We start from the raw sequence: 21864 nt of genomic DNA on the forward strand, positions 1-21864 counted from the left end.
CAACTGTTAGCAGGTTGGGGTATCTGTGAATAGTCTGTTGGACTGTAAGTTAAAAAAGAAAAACACATCTTTTTGAACATTACACATTAGATGTATTGAGTACAGAAGAACTTCCCAAAGAGTGTTCGTCCCTAAAATTGGCGAGATGGTGAGTAGCATGAAAGGTGTATTTTGTGTCTATTCTGTAAAGCCTGTGTTGACCTGCGAAGTTTCTTTAGTTAGAGAAAAATGTAGACGAACTTCTGCAAAATGGACCATTGTGCATACTGGGATCGGACCAGATTCATGACCGCGCTCTGTCTCACATTATGCCTGTCTTCTTAAATTAATGTCTGTGTGGTGGCAGTGGGATTCAGACCTTTCATGCCAGTTTCGTCCAGCTGTATTTGAGCTGTGCAGAACCCGGTGGTCTCAGATGATGAACACGGGGACAGAACGGCGCATTTGGCTGGCATATGAGATAGAAAGAAATCCCAGGAAACATGGTGACCCACTTCTTCAATGTTTTTTTTTTCCCCCTTTTAATGTAGCGTTTGGACATCAAAGAGCGGATGCACATGGCTGCCATCCTGTAATGGATCTCACATGAGATCTGAGAAAGTAGGGATGAACAAACCAGTATCTCAGAGCCCCATCTATACCTCTGTCATCTTCCACCTTCTCCGTATTACTCTTTTTTTAATCCACTTTCATTGCCCTTACTTTTGTTGTGCAGATCTTTCCTGCTAAACTTTGTGTTCTTTTATTTCATTTTGTCTGCCTTTCCTTCACCATGCTATTATCTGAATTGACTTTCAAATGTATTCCATGTGGTATTCCCCTTCAAAGAACACAGAACTGCTATTTTTAGCAATAAAAAAGAATTATAGGCTTTTGCCCATTTCTTTATTATTAATTTCCTGTTTTAAATCATTCTGCTCTTAGTAATTTATAAGTTAACTGTAGGATGGTGCACTGGTGGCTGAGGGGGTAAAAGTATTTACCACATGCTGATATGTGTGGTCTTTAGTATCCGACATTCAAACCCCAGCCACAGCATCCCTTGTTAAACGTCTCTCTCTGTGTCTTTCCCTATTTCCTATTTGGTGCCTATGAGGGGAAAAAAAGCTAGAAAAATTGCCCCCCCATCCTCAAAAAAAGAAACATACAGAGACCGTAAAACCACAGCATATTGTATGCTGTACATGTTAGGTGTCCAAATGATTGAATGAAATGTTTGTGTGTCGGTTTGTGCGTAAAACAGGAACCTGCTATAAAACAGTGTTACTGAGTCAGGCCTGGGGTAATGTGCAATTGTGCTTTTTAACCTTTTCCTGTATAAATAAATGAAAAGAAATGAATTTATTTAGCATTTAGCCTGAAACCTTAATTAGTTGTACAGTCAGGTTGTGTCCATTTGTTTTCAGACTTAGTCACCATTGATGTTTGTCTGAGTACAACACATTAAATACAGTTACTTTCATAGTTAATAAGCCAGATAGGTGCTTTTCATATGAAATAATAAATGGTGTATTAAAAGAACTAAAATACTGAAGGAAATCACTCGAGAAATAAGCGACATTTGGGTTTGAGTGATGAAGTCTATTAATCAAACTACAACCTTCAGTCAGAGGGAACATATTGATTCCAAATTAGCAGCTACATGGTTATGACCATGATTCCATAATGAATATGCTAGCCAAAAAAAGCTGAAAACAAGGATTAGCAAAAATCTAGCACAAAACTGAAGACTATAATTAAATCTATCCTGTGGTTCGAGGCATGTTCGAAAGGTTTATGTTTGCATCTGTGATGTTACTGACAGTCGCAACCATGACCGATGCTTCATACAAAATGAAATAAGTGAAAATATGGATTCACACCAAATATTAAAAGCAAACTTCTTCAAAGATGTTCATACTCATACCAGCCACGTTTGGCATTAAATCTGCAGTACTGGTGTCTCTTTCTAAATGTGTATGCATGACCAGACTGAAAATGTAAACAAGGGGACAGAAAAGCTCAGAGTACAGAAGCAGTTTTGATTCATTCTTTGCACAGAATGCCATTAAGACAGTAAATATTTACATAGAAAATGGTTCTTGGCTGCTCTGTTAATGTTTAAAATGCCATTTATAGCTCTTAATTCTTGATAAGAAGATCTTTGTTTGTCCTCTAATTGGGTTTTGTTTCATTACCTTGTATCATTTGTGTGTTTTGTTCACTAGTCCTCTTCTAACATGGCGAGATGTTCAGCACATCATCGTAAAAACCTCGAGACCCGGACATCTCAGTGCTCCTGATTGGAAGACCAATGCTGCTGGTTACAATGGTATGTCCATTTAAATACAGTTGCAAGACCAAATCAAAGAACTCAACTTGTTTCTCTAGTAAGCCAGATATTTCTTTACAGTCAAATCTTACTACAAATACAATTTGATAATCAATCTGTCATACCAGTTTGTGAATGTGAGTTGATTGGCTTGTCAAATAATCTCCAAACTGCACATGGGAGTATTCTACATGAGCATCTTAGATGAGTTTGACTTTGACCTTGGTGTGACTTTGCAACCTAGATTGAGGGAGTCATACAGCCACAAAGCTGTAGTTTAAATGGCTGTTGTGTAACTGATCAGTATTCGACTGACAAAAATGTGATAAAATGTGCTTGAAACCTCTTAAAGATGGTAGGTCCTCCCGCTCTCCCTATTAGGAAGAATTGAAACAGTGAAAATTAATCTGGTAGGAGGACTCACACCCCCAGAAGTCAAGTTACTGGTATATTGTCCGTCAGCACACACTCCTGAGCAGAAGGCTGCCATTTGGACCTGTGACTGCTCACATAGACAATCAGCCAGGCAGAGACGTCTGGCGGCTAACATATGTGACCCCGCCTTTAAATAAGACCAGGGTCATGTATTTAAGGCAGGCGTTTCTTTTTTCTGGCGGAGTTTTGACCTGACAATTACATGAGGCAGGCCTGTATTTAAGGTCAGGTGTTTAATGAAGGAAATGCGGTAGGTAGAAAAAGGTCTTCTAAGTAAGAAACATGTTTCAAACATCTACAAAAGACTTGTGACAGACACCCCACAGAACACACTGTACGTCAAGGAAAAATGTCAAGGGCAAATGTGTAAAGAATTTAACTGTAAATTAATAAAATAATTCAGTACTCCTCTAGTCACCTCTCCATATCTAAAAACACTATCACAACAGTTTTGCTGGAGAAACTGTAGGATGATTGGAGATCTGACGCATGTTTTTTGGGACTGTCCCTTAATTCAGGAATGCTGGAAAAACATAAATGTAGAAATAGAAATGATTTTACATTTGGAAATTCCCTCAGACCCACTGATGTTTTTGTTGGTACCCATTTCTAAAAATAAACTAAGTTCAAAACAAATATGCATTTTAAAGATACAGTTATTGATAGTTAAAAACTAAAAAATACCATAAATTGGAAAAAGGAAGAGGCACCAACCAAGACACAGTGGATTCATAAACTAACACAGATCTACAAAATGGAACAAATGACCACGAGCATGCAGCTGAGAATGGACTCCTTCATTCAAAGATGGACTTGTGTTATTGTGTACTTACGAAACTAAACGAGTTGTACTGTTCATTGTGATGTGTTGTGAGATAGCTTGTCTGAGACTGTTCCCTTCTCTGAGACTGTTCCCTTGTGTTTTTTTTTTCTTCTTCTTTCTTCCATGTAAGCCCTTATTCTTTCTACTTCTAATGTATTCCCAAGGAATGTCTTTTTGTTGTTGCAGTTGTAAAACAATAAAAATAAAAAGTCAGGGAAAATAAAAGGAAAGTTAAAAGAAAAACCCTTCTTAAAACACCTCTTGTGTTTTATCCATAGAGGTAGGCAACCTTTTTCAGGAAAGCTTGAGTCCACGTAACATGAGGAACGAAGTTCACTTTTATTTACTCATCCAAAATAGGGACGTTCATGTGTTTGTCCAAAGATGGTAAATCCTTTCATCTTCTCTCTTGTTTTCACTTGGGGTCGCCACAGCAGATCTGAGGTGGATCTGTATATTGATGTGGCATGTTTTATGCCAGATGCCCTTCCTGATGCAACTCCATATTGGAGAATGGGCAAGGGTGGGGTTTGAACTGGAAACTTTCCAAACTAGAAACACCTCCTCCTGGCATCCGTCCATCTGCAGGAGACAATGGTGTAGTGTCCAGTTTTTTTTTTTTTTTTTTTTTGCTTTTATTTGTTTGTTTTTTATACACTTTTTCAGTTCAGTTTCAATTTGTCATTTTTTTTATAGCGCCAAATCACAACAAAGCTGCCTCAACATGCTTCACACAAGTAAGGTCGAATCTTACCAACCCCTAGAGCAAGCACACAGGCAACAGTGGTAAAGAAAAACTCCCTCTGATTTGAGGAAGAAACCTCAAGCAGACCAGACTCAAGGTGGGGGGCAAGTACAGGGGGAAACAAGTGCACTTGTTTCCCCCTGTACTTGTTCAGAGATATCTAACAATAATTGGAACGCATCAACATTGTTGCACTGATGTGGGCAGAAGTGACTGTTGGAAAAAATAATGCAAAAACAACCTTGGTCAAGCACTAAATGAATAATAATAGTAATTACTTTTATTACAGTACTTTTTTGCTTGTATTATTCTTATTCTGTTTATATTTTTATTATTGTAGGAGATATGCAAGTAACCTTATTCATTATACAGTTAAACTGTGTTTTTTCCATGTATATGACAATAAACTTCTATTTTTCTGTTTTTGGATGAGGCCATACACTTTTGAAATAACCCTCAATTCATGTGACAGAGTCGCCTATGCCTGTAATTATACACATCACATCAAGAATGAGGACACAACGGGAAATGTAGTCTGTGTATTTTCCAGAAATGTGTTTTATTAATGTTTAAAATAAATCATTGGCATTCAGATCACTAGGGGTTTCTTGGTAGGTTGAACTGTGAAAATGGTCAGGAACAAAAGTCTTTCCACATTCTTCATTAACTACCATAGTGTTTTCTAATTTGAGTGTCAGAATCAGTGTTTAGTATCTTGAGAAGTTTGAATGCACAGTTGCTCCACATTAAACAGTTTCAACAAATATTGTCACACCACATAAATGCAGCACACAACATCGCTGTAGGCTACCTTCACATTGACAATGCAGGGTGGGATGTATTGTGTCAGGAAGAAATGCAAAAAGAAGAAACAGAAATCTGTATGCATTACTTTGACTCTTGAATTTGAGTTCTGCATATAAAAGATGCTTGATAAGCAGTTTGTTAAAAACCTTTCAGTCTTGCTTAACAGCTCCATTGCCACCTGTTCGGGTGCCTGCTCTTCTATTTCATTCCTCCTGACAGCCAGAGGGTGGTGCTTTAGCACCTGGATAACTACATGTGCGCAGCACAGAGGTCGAGAATATATACCAACAAAGTCACGCCATTGGATGTGACCTGGGTGACATCACTGGTTGTCTTTATATACCAGACGCACCCAGCGCTCGCTTCTTTTCTACATTCTCGCATTCTTAGAGGTTGAGAACGCATTTAGCTGCGATTGCCGCTCTCGCTTGTAGCCTCGCAACCCACCTTTGGTTGGAGCTACGTGCACTGCACACGTCCTCCAGAGGCTGCGAGACACGGCTTCACCGTTTTTTGTATTCTTTGACTGACGGCTGTCGTGAGTACACCTTCCTAAACGCCGGGTGCGCGCCTTTGCCGCTACCCTGCTGGGTATTTTCCTCTGTGCACATTAGCTGTGTTGTTTCGATGAAAGCTGGCTATTTGTTTAGTTGTGTCACTAACCCCTTTAACTACGTGGTAGTGTGTGTATCAGAACCAGTATAGTGTATTGTGTTGGGCTTGCCGTGAGTATTTTCCACTCCTTGAAGTACTTCATCCGCAATGCTGCCATTTTGCTAAGTTTAACAGCTCCGCTAGCAGCTAGTGTTGTCATCATTGCTCTAAGTGACTTAGCACTTGGGCTGTGAGTTTTTCGGCTGTGTGCATTGTCTTATTACTGTGGCTGTGAGTATTTCACGCTCCGGGCCTTGTATTAGCTTTTACACTGTGAGTGTTTCACGCTCTGTGCCTCGTGTCAAGTTGACGGCTGTGAGTGCTTCACGCTCCGTGCCTCGTGTCAAGTTGACGGCTGTGAGTGCTTCACGCTCCGTGCCTCGTGTCAAGTCGACGGCTGTGAGTGCTTCACGCTCCGTGCCTCGTGTCAAGTCGACGGCTGTGAGTGCTTCACGCTCCGTGCCTCGTGTCAAGTCGACGGCTGTGAGTGCTTCACGCTCCGTGCCTCGTGTTACTATTTACACTGCGTGTGATTCACGCTTTGTCTTTCCATCTGTAACAGTCAGGGCTTGCGTTGGCCATCTGCACACAGTCCACAATGTTGACAGGGCCTTTGTTGCATGGCTGTAGTACCTGTTTGGCTCCCTTGAGCCCAGAAGATGGACATATGTTTTGCCCCTCGTGTCTTGGGATCGGACACCTGAGGGAAGCCCTGACTGGCGATGCCTGCCTTAATTGTGCCAGCATGCCACTGGCAGAGAGATCTGCTAGACTTGCGGCATTGGAAAGTGGAATATCTAGTGCGACTTTGGCCTCCAGCCCCAGTAAGGAACCAAAGCGCCGTAAATGCCCACATGCAGGAGCCCCTTCTGCTAAGAAGGTTACTCATGACCATGCTTTGGCTGAAAAGGTCGGCCTAGGGATGCGGTGACAGTTCCTGTTGTCCCTAATAAGGCTGATCAGACCAGTGTAGTTACTCAGCAGGAGGAAGATGTCGTGTCTATTGCTGCGACTGATTCCTTGTACATGACAAGTGATATAAACTGTGTGGAGGATGAGGATGAGAGGGATCTTTCTCCAAGCCATTCATTAGTGGGCTCTCACACCTTTGAGGCAGAGTCCCTGCCGCAAACCGGACCTGGACTATCCTTTGTCAAGCAAGCTGTTCAGTTGGCTTTATCCAGGCTTGGGGTCGACAATCCCCCTGCGGAAACCACCGCTTCAAGTGCCTTTTTCAAAGTCACTCAGAAGCCTGAGTTCAACGTTCCAGTTTCACAACCATATATCGAGGAGTTCCACCGATGTTGGGCAGACCCCAAATCATTGACCCATCTATCGCAGGACTGCAGAGCCCTTAGCTCTATGTGTAATTTGGCGCAGTATGGTCTGAACTGTATGCCTGCCGTTGACAGCATTATTGCGAACCTGGTTGTGGCTCCAGCTGATGCTGCTCGGCCAGATGCCCGCTGCCCACAACCTCAATGTAGGGTCACTGATGACCTCCTCACCAAAAGCTATGACATAGCTGCTCGCATCGGTCGCCTAGGCAACTCACTGTCCCATTTAGCCCTTGCCCTCTCAAAGTCTTTGAGGGAGGCAGAGGTTCATGATGCTACGCAAAGTCTTAGTGATGCCTCACTCCAAACCTTTGCTTATATGTCCAGAGAGCTTGGCAGACTGATGTCAACCCTTACCATCACTAGATGTCAGATGTGGCTTGCGCAGTCCCCCTGTCCGAATCCTGCAGAGGCACACTCCATTTGCTGCCGGTTCTTCCAGGCCAAGTATTTGGACCTGTGGCCCAACAAACTTTGGAGCGTGCTGTTGAGGCTAGTAAATCTCAGCAACAGTTTGTTGACCTACACCGGTCTTCCAGACCTCAGCCAGTCAGACGTGCTACAGCTTTTCACTCTACATCCAGGCTTCCTCTGACTCCCAGAGCTGCACGTGCTTTTGCAGTTGAGGGCCAGCTCTCCCAGTGGCCTGCCTTTCGGGAGCCTATGGGCAGACCCCCGAGAACTGAACGGTTTCACAGAGCTTCCAGTAATCGCGTCCAGAGGTCCTCAGGGATGCGAGACAGAGGTGGTCGGGTCTGACTGCCAACGTTTGGTCCCCAGCCGTTTTTCACGAAATCAGCGCAGCCACTGGGAGGCTCAAGTTCAAGACCCATGGGTCATTTCAACCTTGTTCGAAGGTTACAGAATTCAGTTCAGATGTCGTCCTCCAAAGTTCAATGGGGTGAGGATGACTGTTGTTTCCGACTCGGTGCAGTCTGCCGCCCTACAACAGGAGATTTTGGAACTCCTGGACAAGGGGGCCATAGAGCCAGTTCACAGTTCAGACCAGCTCAGGGGGTTCTGTTCAATTTACTTCCTTGTTCCAAAGAAGGATGGTGGCTTTTGTCCTATCCTCGATCTCCGACATCTGAATCGTTATATCAAAGTGCTGCAGTTTCACATGCTCCGCACAGTAAATGTCCAAATGTTCAAACTATGACACCAGGAGACTGGTTCACAAGTATCGACTTAAAAGACGCCTATTTCCATGTGCCAGTGGCGCCTCATCACAGGCAGTTTCTCCGCTTTGCTTTCGAAGGTCAAGCATACCAGTTCAGGGTGCTTCCTTTCGGCCTCTCTCTCGCCCATCGTACATTTACCAGATGTATGGCTCCAGCACTAGCCCCACTGCAAGCTCTTGGATTAAGAATCCTACCCTACTTAGACGATTGGCTTGTTTGCGCTCCGACTCAGGAGCAGGCGCACAACGACACAGCTCTTCTACTGAACCATGTCTCTCATTTAGGAATCACAGTGAACTTTGCAAAGAGTTCTCTTGTTCCCAGTCAACAAACGACCTTCATCTGCATTGCCATCAACAACCTGACTGACTGCATCGCCATCCCGGCAGAGAGTGGACGATGTAATTCGTCTCATCTCACGCATTCAACGGGCTATGACGCTGCCTTTTTGTTTGCTGCTCCGGTTGATGGGCAAATTGACTGCAGTGTCGCTAGTGGTACCTTTGGGACTTCTGTTCTTATGTCCCCTACAGATTTGGATCAACAACCTAGGCCTCAACTCAAAGTTGCATCAGCACAGGCTTGTACGATTCTCCAACCAGTGCCTTCTGCACCTCAGACCCTGGGGGAACGTGGACTTCATCTGCAAGGGTGTCCCTCTAAGCTCCGTCCCTTCTCGCCGAGAGCTGGTTGGGCCGTGTGGAATCACAGGATGGTGAGGGCTGTCTGGAGTCCTCAGGAGAGACTCCAACACATAAACGTGCTGGAGCTTCGCGCTGTGCGACTGGCTCTCAAGCATTTCCTTCCGGCCCTGAGAGGAAGACATGTTCCTGTCCGGTCGGACAACACGTCAACAGTCTATCATATAAACCATCAGGGGGCACCAGGTCCAGTCACTCATTGGCAGAAACTCAGAGGCTTCTCTTATGGGTGTTGCCTCACCTTCAAAGTGTCAGAGAAGTTCATCTGCCCGGCGTACAGAACAGCGCTGCGGATTTACTCTCCAGACAGAAACCACCACTGGGAGAGTGGAGACTGAACCCGATTGTGGTCCAAATGATCTGGCAGAAGTATGGTGTAGCGGAAGTGGACCTTTTTGCTTCAAGCACCTCGACACATTGCCCATGGTGGTACTCCCTCTCGGAACCAGACAGCCCGCTGGGGTAGGATGCATTGGCTCACCCGTGGCTGGATTGCCTCCTTTATGCCTTCCCTCCTCTCCCACTGCTGATGTTGACACTGCACAGGATAGATCAGAGCAGCCACAGGGTGCTGCTGGTTGCTCCATTCTGGCCGGGGAGGATTTGGTTTCCCATGATTTATAAACTCCTCGAGGGGGAACCTTGGGCTCTCCCGGAGAGGAAGGATTTGTTGTCATAGCTACAGGGGAGGATTTGGCACTCTCACCCAGAACGCCTTCAACTGTATGTGTGGCCGTTGAGGGGCCGGACTCCTTGTTAAGTTCTTGTGACCAGGCTGTTGTTCAGACTATCCTTAATTCACGTGCTGCTTCTGCCAGGGCTTTGTATGACAACAGATGGAAGCTGTTTGCGCGGTGGTGTGAGAAACAGAAGTTAGACCTGGAGCATTGCCCTGTGCCTATTCTCCTCAAATATTTACAAGAACTGCTGGAGAAAGGACTTTCTGTCGCTGCCTTGAAGGTTTATGTTGCTGCAATCTCTGCCCAGCATGTCTACGTTGATGACCATTCAGTGGATTCACACCTCTTAGTGTGTCGTTTTTTGAAAGGTGCTCTATGTTTCTTATCCCCTTTCGAACCAGTTGAAAGTGCTGATCTTAAATGGGTGTCAGTGAAGACTGCCTTTCTACTTGCACTGTCTTCGGCTAAGCGAGTGGGACAGCTCCATGCCCTATCAGTCGCTGGGGACTGTTTGCGATGGAATTGTGACGGATCTGGGGTTACGCTATGGCCTAATCCGTCCTTTTTACCCAAGAGAATTTCAACCTTTCATGTTAACCAGCCAGTTTCCTTGGCTGTGTATGCCCCGTATTCTGATCCAGGATTATCTGTTTCAGGTTCCCTGTGTCCTGTCCGAATGTTGAAGCAGTACATTAGTGAGACTGCCGGGATCCGGAGAACGGATGCCCTGTTTGTGTGTTACGGTGATCACAAAAGAGGCTGTGCTGTCTCAAAGCAGCGACTCTCACATTGGGTCGTGGATGCCATTTTACAAGTATACCGGTCCAGAGGTCTTCAGCCTCCTAAGGTTACGTGCCATTCCATCAGAGGGGTGTCCACCTCCTGGGCTGCACTGAGAGGTGTCCCTTTGAGTGATATTTGTGTTGCTGCTACGTGGGCTTCGTCTTGTACCTTCGCCCGCTATTACAGACTGAATGTGACTGCTCCTCCTGTGGTGACTTTGGCGGTGTTGTCTGCCTCCACTCCCCACTGCTGATGTGAGTGTGACTCTTCGTGACCTTATTGGTATTAAGTCATCCAGGTGCTAAAGCACCGCCCTCTGGCAGTCAGGAGCAATGAAATAGAACGAGCATTACGAATGTAACTACGGTTCTATGAATTCTGGATGACTGCCAGAGTTGCTTGTCACTCAGAGTCTTGCGAGTTCATTCCAAAAAGAAGCGAGCGCTGGGTGCATCTGGTATATAAAGACAACCAGTGACGTCACCCAGGTCACATCCAATGGCGTGACTTTGTTGGTATATATTCTCGACCTTTGTGCTGCGCACATGTAGTTATCCAGGTGCTAAAGCACCGCCCTCTGGCGGTCATCTGGAATTCATAGAACCGTAGTTACATTCGTAACTCTCGTTTTGTAACGTGCGTGCGTGTGAGAGAGAGAGAGAGAGAGAGAGATTTAAGGGTTTGCCAGACTGCATGCCCAGTGTACTGGGAGACTTTTCCAGTTATTTCAAAGAGGAATTACAGAGAAATGGAATGAGGGGGTGGAGAAGAATGGGGAAAAATTCATATTTGGTTGTATGTTTGTTCATAAGTAACGTTTTAAAACTTGCAAGTTGATTGATTTTTTTTTTTTTTTTTTTAAGACTGCTGATTAATATATCTTCAGTAATTTCTGAAGTGATATATAATGTTTGAACCATTTAAATAGCATTTTGACATTTTTAAATGAGAATTTTTGGGAAAAAAAAACCTTTGTGCTGAAGTGCTTCACTCAGTATTTGTGATTTACTGCGTGTGTTACAGTCAGCCACCTGTACGGCTTTGGTCTGATGGACGCTGAGGCGATGGTGAAGGAGGCGGAGAGGTGGAAGCAAGTTCCTCCTCAGCACGTCTGTGTGGAGAGCGCAGAACGACAAATCAGGTCACAACAAATCATACTCATGATCAGAAACATGCATTCCACAACCTTGATCAGTGTTGAATTTTAGACTTCAAGATATTCTTGCAGATGACCACTTCTGGTTTTAGTAAGAATAAAAAAATACAAAGCACTCACCTAAGTACAATCCCTGGCAAAAATTATGGAATCACCGGCCTCGGAGGATGTTCATTCAGTTGTTTAATTTTGTAGAAAAAAGCAGATCACAGACATGACACAAAACTAAAGTCATTTCAAATGCCAACTTTCTGGCTTTAAGAAACACTATAAGAAATCAGGAAAAAAGATTGTGGCAGTCAGTAACGGTTACTTTTTTAGACCAAGCAGAGGGAAAAAAATATGGAATCACTCAATTCTGAGGGAAAAAATTATGGAATCATGAAAAAGAAAAGAACGCTCCAACACATCACTAGTATTTTGTTGCACCACCTCTGGCTTTTATAACAGCTTGCAGTCTCTGAGGCATGGACTTAATGAGTGACAAACAGTACTCTTCATCAGTCTGGCTCCAATTTTCTCTGATTGCTGTTGCCAGATCAGCTTTGCAGGTTGGAGTCTTGTCATGGACCATTTTCTTCAACTTCCACCAAAGATTTTCAATTAGATTAAGGTCCGGACTATTTTTTCACCCTATGTGTCTTTTTGCAAGGAATGTTTTCACAGTTTTTGCTCTATGGCAAGATGCATTATCATCTTGAAAAATGATTTCATCATCCCCAAACATCCTTTCAATTGATGGGATAAGAAAAGTGTCCAAAATATCAACGTAAACTTGTGCATTTATTGATGATGTAATGACAGCCATCTCCCCAGTGCCTTTACCTGACATGCAGCCCCATATCATCAATGACTGTGGAAATTTTCATGTTCTCTTCAGGCAGTCATCTTTATAAATCTCATTGGAACGGCACCAAACAAAAGTTCCAGCATCATCACCTTGCCCAATGCAGATTCGAGAGTCATCACTGAATATGACTTTCATCCAGTCATCCACAGTCCACGATTGCTTTTCCTTAGCCCATTGTAACCTTGTTTTTTTTCTGTTTAGGTGTTAATGATGGCTTTCGTTTAACTTTTCTGTATGTAAATCCCATTTCCTTTAGGCGGTTTCTTACAGTTCGGTCACAGACATTGACTCCAGTTTCCTCCCATTCGTTCCTCATTTGTTTTGTTGTGCATTTTCGATTTTTGAGACATATTGCTTTAAGTTTTCTGTCTTGACACTTTGATGTCTTCCTTGGTCTACAAGTATGTTTGCCTTTAACAACCTTCCCATGTTGTTTGTATTCAGTCCAAAGTTTAGACACAGCTAACTGTGAACAACCAACATCTTTTGCAACATTGCGTGATGATTTACCCTCTTTTAAGAGTTTGATAATCCTCTCCTTTGTTTCAATTGACATCTCTCATGTTGGAGCCATGATTCATGTCAGTCCACTTGGTGCAACAGCTCTCCAAGGTGTGATCACTCCTTTTTAGATGCAGACTAACGAGCAGATCTGATTTGATGCAGGTGTTAGTTTTGGGGATGAAAATTTACAGGGTGATTCCATAATTTATTCCTCAGAATTGAGTGATTCCATATTTTTTTCCTGTGCTTGGTCTAAAAAAGTAACCATTACTGACTGCCACAATTTGTTTTTCCTGATTTCTTATAGTGTTTCTTAAAGCCAGAAAGTTGCCATTTGAAATGACTTTAGTTTTGTGCCATGTCTGTGATCTGCTTTTTTTCTACAAAATTAAACAACTGAATGAACATCCTTCGAGGCCGGTGATCCCATAATTTTTGCCAGGGGTTGTATGTAGTATACGATCTGTATGCTTTATTTAAGTACATAATTAAGAGAGTCTGTTGTGAGAAACTTGCTGACATGAATGCTACTGTTCATTCACTAAGGTCGAGCTGTTTAGGGCCAGGGTGCTTCTTGTTGTACTGTATGGTTGTGAGACTTGGATGCTAACCAGTGACCTAAGGTGACATCTACGTGTCTTTGATACTAGATAATTTGGTAAAGCACATTTCTCTGATCCAGCACACAGGTTCCTCAATGTTGAGGACCCCAGTATCTGGAAGAGGCCAAAGAGACCCCAGTGTTTCATGTGGCTGTGGCACATAGATTGTTATGAAGACACTGGGGTGGAATAGTTGTTTGCCTGGGCAGTTGCCATCCAGAACCCAAGGCGGTTATGTAGTGTGGTGGAGGCAGCGCTCTGCACCAGCACATGGTCCCAGATCTGACGGCATTGTTAGAATCATACAGCTAACATTTCTACACAGCCACTCATTTGGATGAGTTATTGCACCAAGATCAGAAATGGTCATTATAGAGAGATTTAGTGAAGTTTAGCCCAGAGAAGCTAATTGTACTTCCTGCACACGAGAGTGAGAACGTAATTAGTGAGATCACGTGGACCAAAACTGAACCCAGCTCAGTGATGATAGTTTTCTAGATATTTCTCTTTTGTACCTCTAACAAAGTTGGGCAGAGGTTATATTTTCACCCGTTTCTTTGTCTGTTTGTGAACAGCTTGTAACCCACAGTTTTTCCAATATCTTTTTTTTGTTTTTTTGTTTTTTTTAAACAGAGGATTCATATTCTGATAGGCAAGAACTGATTAAATTTTCAAGGTCAAAGTCAGAAAAAAATCTTGGAAAATTGTAAAAATCCCTATCTTTTAACATCAAACAAATTTTCAAAATTCTTAACTCAAATTTCTTTCATATTTGACAGCAGTCTGTAGGATGGTGTCCTTTATTGACTGATAAAACTGATCTGGATTACAGATTTTGTGGTTATTAAAATTTAACATTGAAAGCCCATTTAATGTATATTTATGAAATAACCCTGTTGTGTCTGATGATTTACGGATGTTCATGCTGGTTATATGGTCGCAAATTGAGCTTTTACGTAAAATGGATATTCGCAACTGTATAACAGCATGAATGTCCACAAATCATAAGACACAAGGGGGTTATTCCCATTCTAATTCCATTCCATCGTTTGCACGGTTTATTTTTCTGTAGGTAATTCGGTCGAAACAAGGCAGTGTCGCTCCAACAGCGGTCAGGGCACGGAGTAATCAATCAAATGTGAAAATCCATCAAATGTGAAACAGTAATTCTGTCAGAATCCACATCAATATTTCGTATGGTTGCTTAAATTCACCCATTTCCGCGGCGGCTTCGGTACTCAACTTTCTCTCACTCTCAGCTAACAGCTAGCAGTGCTAACACCTAGCTAGAATTGTGCGTCTCGTCATATAACTCTACAGTTCCTCATCACGACAATATTGCGCATGCATAGTTGCGCTGAGGACAGGAATGACATTCGACAGGAATGACATCTCGTCAAGACACCAGTCAGGGCGCGGAGTAATACATCCAAATATGAAACGGTCAAATATTTTGCCACCGTTTCCCCGATGTTATACAGTCTGAAATCACACATGCTTAAGCAATGAGATTCATGGAAAAATGTAATTGGATTAGAATTTACATTGTATCTTAATCAAACATGCTCTAATCACTCATATTTGTAAGTGAGATGCAGATTTACATTCACTGTCGGCTGATTACCTTCATGTTTCAGAGCGTTATGTAGGATGGTATTCTTTATCAGCTGACAAAGTTTGATAAGGTGTTGCAGACCGAATGGTCTCCCCTAAAAATTGGTCCGCCCTGCCTTCACTGCATATGCGTCATTTGGGATCACAGCAGCAAGTCTGAGACAGATTGTCTACACCCAAAGCGATCAAAGGGAGTAATGGGATTAACCATCAGATGACAGTCAAACCTCTCAAATCATTGTAAAATCAGTTTTAAGCAGAAACAAGGCCGTTTTAAGCAGAAATTAGGCGATAATTGGTGAGTCATTACTGGCGTGCCGAAATGACATAGGGGCAGTCAAACTCAGATGTGCTGCTGCACTCTGATTGCTTCCCCATCTTTAATTATGAGATAATACTGAATTTTTGTGGAAATGATTGTTGTACAAAAGCTTCAGATATCTGTCACTGAGATAGATGATGACTGAGCAGTTTTAAGCAGAAATAAGGTGATAATTGGTGACGCTTAGAAATGATGCTGCTGAGCTCTGAAATGACTCATGCGCAGTGAAGGCATGGCGGACTGATTTTTAGGGGGGGCCATTCGGTCGGCAACACTGGCTCTGATCCAGATTGTGGATTTTGTGGACATTTGAATTTACTATTGAAAAACCCATGTGGTGTACATTTTGCATTATATCTCAATCAGCAGTGCCTCAATTACTCTTCATTTTTCTGTTATGGATTTACCTACACCACCAAAATTGGATGGAGGTTCCAATTTTATACCTGTTGTCAGTTGGAAATCAAGTGTCAAAAAGAAATGAATAATTATGCATAACAAAGATAACAAATGCTCTGTGAAAATGATCTGAAAAAGATTTCAGAAACTGAAAAAGTTGGAAAAAACCTGACAAGACCACACACACACACACACACACACAAAATCTTGATTCAAGTTCATGAACTAAATACATACTCCTGACATTTGGTCACATCTCATTTAGCTTTTGAAAAGTCACTTCTAACAGGACTTTGATATTGAAAATGTTTTCCAAAGTAAAAATTTGTGGAATTGAAAACTAGTGTTGGCAGAGGTTTGCATTGTACGTGCACGGTGTAGTTTCATTTGCAACATCTGCACAGCTCTGATCCAACTTGTTAAAAAGACACTAGGCTCATGCCTGTGGGTATCCATGGGCTCTAGATTGGGTAGTGTTTATAAAATAGGTAGCTGACATTTTTCAAGGGTGGTAATAAATTGTGCAAAGTTTCTATAATGAGTTGGAATGGTGTGTGAGCCCAGAATGTTTGTAGAACCTTAGACCTCAACAGTTTTTAGAAGAGGAACTTAACCCTTTTATTTCCTCTTAATTATATATATTTTTTAATGTTAATTTGCTGTCTTAATGTATTTATAAAGTGTTTAGCTGCTTCTTATCATATATACGAGGTCTATTAGAAAAGTATCCAACCTTATTATTTTTTTCAAAAACCATATGGATTTGAATCACGTGTGATTACGTCAGACATGCTTGAACCCTCGTGGGCATGCGAGAGTTTTTTCACGCCTGTCGGTTACGTCATTCTCCTGTGGGCAGTCTTTGAGTGAGGAGTGGCCCACCCGCTCGTCGATTTTTTTCATTGTTTAGGAATGGCTCAGAGACTGTTGCTTTGTTTGATAAAAATTTTTTCAAAACTGTAAGGCACAACTGAGTGGACACCATTCAATAAATTCAGCTGGTTTTCGGTAAAAATTTTAACGGCTGATGAGAGATTTTGGTCTGGTAGTGTCGCTTTAAGGATGGTCCACGGCGCCTGACGGCGATCTGCGCTTCGACGCGGCAGCGTCTCGCCGTTTCAAGTTGAAAACTTCCACATTTCAGGCTCTGTTGACGCAGTAAGTCGTCAGAGAACAGAGAACTTTCAGAAGAAGTCGGCATGAGGAGTTTATTCGGACATTCCATTGTTAACGGTCATTTTGTAATGAAAGAACGTGCGGGCAGAGTCGCATGTCGGGCCGGACCCGACCACGGGGGGTCGCGGCAGGAAAAACACCTCCGTTGGAAATCTTAACGGGCAAGTTGGAACATGCCCAAGCTGTTAAACAATTTCTCAGTTACTCACTTGTTGAAAGCCATCAAAAGCCGCCTGAATTCTACAAATGGTTTTCAACACGGAGGTGTCTTTCCTGTCGCGGCGCACACAGATTTGCCGAGTCGTCACGGAAACGACTCGGCGAATTTGCGCGTACGTCTTTCATTAAAAAAATGTCCTTAAACAGTGGAATGTCCGCATAAATTCCTCATGCCGGCCTCTTCTGAATCTTCTCTGTTCTCTCACGATGTCCTGGGTGAATTAAGCCTTAAATTAGGATGTTTTCAGCTCGAAACAGGCCGACGACAGCGCCAGGAAGCGCTGTAGGACGTCCCGCTCCGTGGGAGGTCCTTACACCGACAGAAACACCCCATAATCTCTCATCAGCCGTTAAACTTTTCACAGAAAACCAGCTTAATTTCTCGAATAGTGTCCACTCGGATATTCCTCACAGGTCCAGAAAAAATTTTGATAAAGCAACGCGCGCCGTCTCGAGCAGCGTGTGAAACAAAGGAATTCAGCCGAGAGGGCGGGACCACATCTCACTCAAGGCCTGCCCACAGGGAAATGACATCACCGACACGCGTGAAAAAACTCACGCATGCGCACGAGGGTTCAAGCATGATTGGTGTAATCGCATGTCATTCAAATCCATATAGTTAAAAAAAAAAATAAAAGGGTCGGTTTATTATCTAAGAGACCTCGTACACACTGTTATTATCACTATTATTATTATTATTATTATTATTATTATTCATTTTGTCATTTGATTTTTAAATGGACCACAATGGAAATAAATGTTTTCACTTTCTTGTGTCATCCATGTATTTTTGATGTATTTACAATTATATTACATATTTACAGTGAACTTGCTAAATAAACTCATGCACGCACGCATGCACGCATGCTTTTAATATATAGATGATTTATTAACCCCCGCTGGAATGGCGTGTGAGTCCAGAATGTAATTATCACTTTGTTCATTGTTGCTATTCTCCAAAAATATTAGTCCTATCCTATCAACGTTCCATTTTGGCAGCATTCATTCTTGACCCGAAATACATAAGCATACCAAACGACAAATGTCAGCTTCCCCCAATTTCTCTGTCATTGAAGCCATACACACGCACACACAGGCCACTTGGCTGTTATAATATAGAAGAGTCATACAAAGTACTTTGTATTTGAAGTAGGGTTGGGGGCGACTAATGGAAATCATTTGTCGACTAGTCAGGTACCATTAGTCGTCGACTAGTCGGCGACTAAATTTGACATTGAATGAATTAAGCCAATTTGGAGTCTTCATGGTGAAACTCATATGTGGCATTTATTTTAACAAATGCAAGCACAAAATCACAAATACCAAAAACAGCATTAACATGAAGAAAATACCTGCATTAATTTACTAGGCACAAACTACCCATTTGAGCTGACTAATTTATCTGCCAAGGTTCACACACTTTCTTCACTGAGTGAAGGGAGTGGTGGCAGCTTCAGCAGGTCTAAAGCTTAAAATATAATTTTTGCTGAGTATCTTTTGCTTTAAATGGAGAGTTAGTTGTATTGAAAAACAAATGTCTGGATCTCAGTTGTTCAGCACACCTGGGACATGCTGAACCGAATACAGTCCTAAAACCTGCTCCTATTAATTTTTCCATAACAATCTGATCACAAGCCTCAGTTATCCTATCCGCAGATGTCCTCCAATGTCCACATACTGATCAACTTTAAATGCCAGGAAATATGTCTCTGTATGACACAACATTGCTGTGTTTCTGTGAATAGAGACCTTGCTTTTATACACCTTTATTTAATTTAATAGCTGGGTCTGTTACAGATGTATATTTACCTGCCCCCCCCCCCACCACCACCACCACCATCACCTTTCCCCTGTGTATTATGCACCGGCATGTGTTTGAGAGTATGGTTGTGCAAGCTGTACCTTGAGAGGGGCCAAGCATTAGTTCTGGCAGGATGGTTCCCACATAAGACTTTTACTACACACACAGAGCCAGAACTTCACAGCTTGTTATTCTTGATGCAGCTGGAAGTCTGAGCTCTGTTCTGTGTTAGGCCAGTTTGCTGAACTTGTGTCCTGAACTGCTTTGCTTTTAGTTTAAGGCTCAGCGGCGAGTGACTGCAGCATTATTGGTGTTATTCTGTCTGTTCTGCTCTGCCGCACAACTTGGTCCATATGAGGCTTGTGTTAGGGACGTGCTCGCGCCTCTTACAGTGTAATCCGTCTGGGCTACGGGCAGATTCCCGGCAATGTTGTATTGTGTAAGTGTATTTTGGTGCATCTGTTTTGCTGTCCTCTATTGTTGTGCTTCCAAGTTGCTCCATAAGTGCAGTGGTGGCCTCACTGCTGTGTTTGTACTCCCTCTGGCCGGCCCCTCTGTGTTTGGTAATGTCTGTCTGCAGTTGCGCGCCTCTCACTCTACTTGGATTGCACAGCGGGGAAACTGCCTGATCTGTGTGCAATCAGGCTGGTGGTAATCAGCTGTGCATCTGCTCCCCTCAGTCCCATGTGTATGCATCACTTATCTGTGTTCTGTCATTGAAGAGCCAAAGCTCTGATATCAGCCCACGACTCCCCAGCCTTCGCTGCTGTTGGCTCTGTAGTCATCAGCTACTTATGAAAGAAATGGCTCTCTCATTACATAGCCTCACGCTGTACAACTTTTGGGATTTGTTTTCAGTAACTTTTAATGCAAGTTGTTTGGATAAGTTTTTTTTTTAATTGGCGGGGTTGAGAAATGGGCTTCAGTCAAAGACTGGACAAGAAGAGATGTAATGTTTTATCACGCTGTGCACGATGCGTTGCTGAATGCACAGCATCAAATAACAAATGAGTGGTTAAAATACACAGACTGTTGTTACTAAACTCACTCTTTGTATGTTTAATGGGTTAAAGTATTTGCTATGATAAAGGTATGTACATTAGTAGAATCAACATTGCCCATTTAAACCTGATTTCTCCATGACATCATCAGTTTTCCAAAATTTTTCAATTCATAAATCAAAAGAATGATCTTTCTGAGCTGTTGCAGTTGTCCAGGCCTCATAATTCCACAGAGACTGTGGAAAGATTTGCTCCTGGCTGTGGATATAGATATCCAAACCTCTACTGCTTTTATTGGCTCAAAGCGCAGCTTTTGAAGGAGTTAATACACTTTGTTGAAAAGAAATGAAATGACGTTGTTTTGTTCTTTTATGCCTGAGATCTTACTTCTCAGGCAATTCCGGTGTGTTCATTATAACACGATATTTGAATTTTACACACTGAAGTGTGGGGTAACTCAAGGTTCTGTTGTAGGTCCACTGTCATTCTCTCTTTGTATAGCACCTCTTGGCCAGATTATATGTAGCCGTGGGATTTACTTGCGCTGTTATGCTGATGATCTGCAGATGTGCGTGCCTGTTGATGTAGGTAATGTCTATCAGATGATGAAACTAGAGGCGTGTTTGGCTGCAGCAGAAAAGCTGGATGTCTTATAATTTTCCACTTTTAAACTCTGAGAACACTGAAATGATGCTTATTGGTTCTGCCAGGCACGAAAGGATTAATTAACACTTTCACTGGGTCGATGACTGTTTCATCATAGTGAAATTTGTTTTTAAAAAAGCTCTTATATACACACACACACACACACGCCTGTGCGAGCACAGTACTCATGGGTCGGTGTTCCTTGGGAAATTCTGCCTCAAGAGGGGGTGGACCAATGCTCTAGCACTGCCAATATTACATTTGTCAGAACTTTCATTTCAATAAAATATCTGATTTTATCTCAAATTTAAAAAAAAAAAAACCCACAAACAACTCACCTGTTTGTGTCCACTTTGTCCTGAACAAATCCTTTTCTCATTCATTAATTGTTTTCCTTGTCAGCTGATGTCACTCAGAAAGTTGTGCGGACATCAGACAGAACTTTCCCAATGGTTGCACATTTTATTTGTCCTGTACTTAGTCATACTTTGCCACTGGACGCCCAGTCAGCATTAAGCTGCTTTCTCATTTCGGTAGCAGAAAACCGTCAGAGCAGAAGTCCGTCTACTGCAGCAGACTCCAGGAGGAGGCGTGGTCATTTTTCAGTGATAACCTCTTGGACAATAATTTACTTCAATGAAATGTTTTGCACAGCCTTGTATTAAAACAGGAAATGCTGGCTGTGATGGCAGCTTAAATGCTCATGCTTTTGTGAGGTTATAAATTAATTTCTTTGTGAAATATCATATTATTTCTACCTGATTAAAACCAGGCGTCTCTCTGTACTTAAATAATTAAGTTTTTTTTTTCTTGTTAAATATAAGGACACCCATTTGACATAGGAGGTGGAATTTTTCCTTCAACCTCTCACTGAAAACAGTGGAACATCCATTTTGTCCTGTCGCTGACTGCTTGCAGGCAGTTTTATCTTCTGTTTACATCTAGAAGCTGAACACCACCAGTCGGTGTTTCTTCACTCATTCCATCAGAGCTCAAAATCCACTGAAAACTGACACATTAGATGATTTTTGCTACCGCACAAATTATTAATTAAAGCTGCTCTGATCAGTTTACTCAATCTGTAAAGGTATGTGCAACAACTTACAGTTGCAAACTTT

The 21864-nt window shown here is 42.4% G+C and overlaps 1 protein-coding gene across 3 annotated transcripts in view; it reads left to right on the plus strand.

The window, feature by feature from the left end:
- Positions 1-21864, plus strand: part of pcsk5b (proprotein convertase subtilisin/kexin type 5b) — a 330784-nt gene that overhangs the window by 134716 nt on the left and 174204 nt on the right. For all 3 annotated transcript variants that reach the window (XM_034170406.1, XM_034170404.1, XM_034170405.1), the window contains exons 10-11: positions 2208-2311; positions 11481-11598. In XM_034170406.1, the coding sequence (XP_034026297.1) occupies positions 2208-2311; positions 11481-11598 (222 nt within the window). The remainder of the gene's footprint in view (positions 1-2207; positions 2312-11480; positions 11599-21864) is intronic.

The sequence above is a fragment of the Thalassophryne amazonica genome, chromosome 5, assembly GCF_902500255.1.
Source record: "Thalassophryne amazonica chromosome 5, fThaAma1.1, whole genome shotgun sequence".
NCBI classification, from domain to species: domain Eukaryota; kingdom Metazoa; phylum Chordata; class Actinopteri; order Batrachoidiformes; family Batrachoididae; genus Thalassophryne; species Thalassophryne amazonica.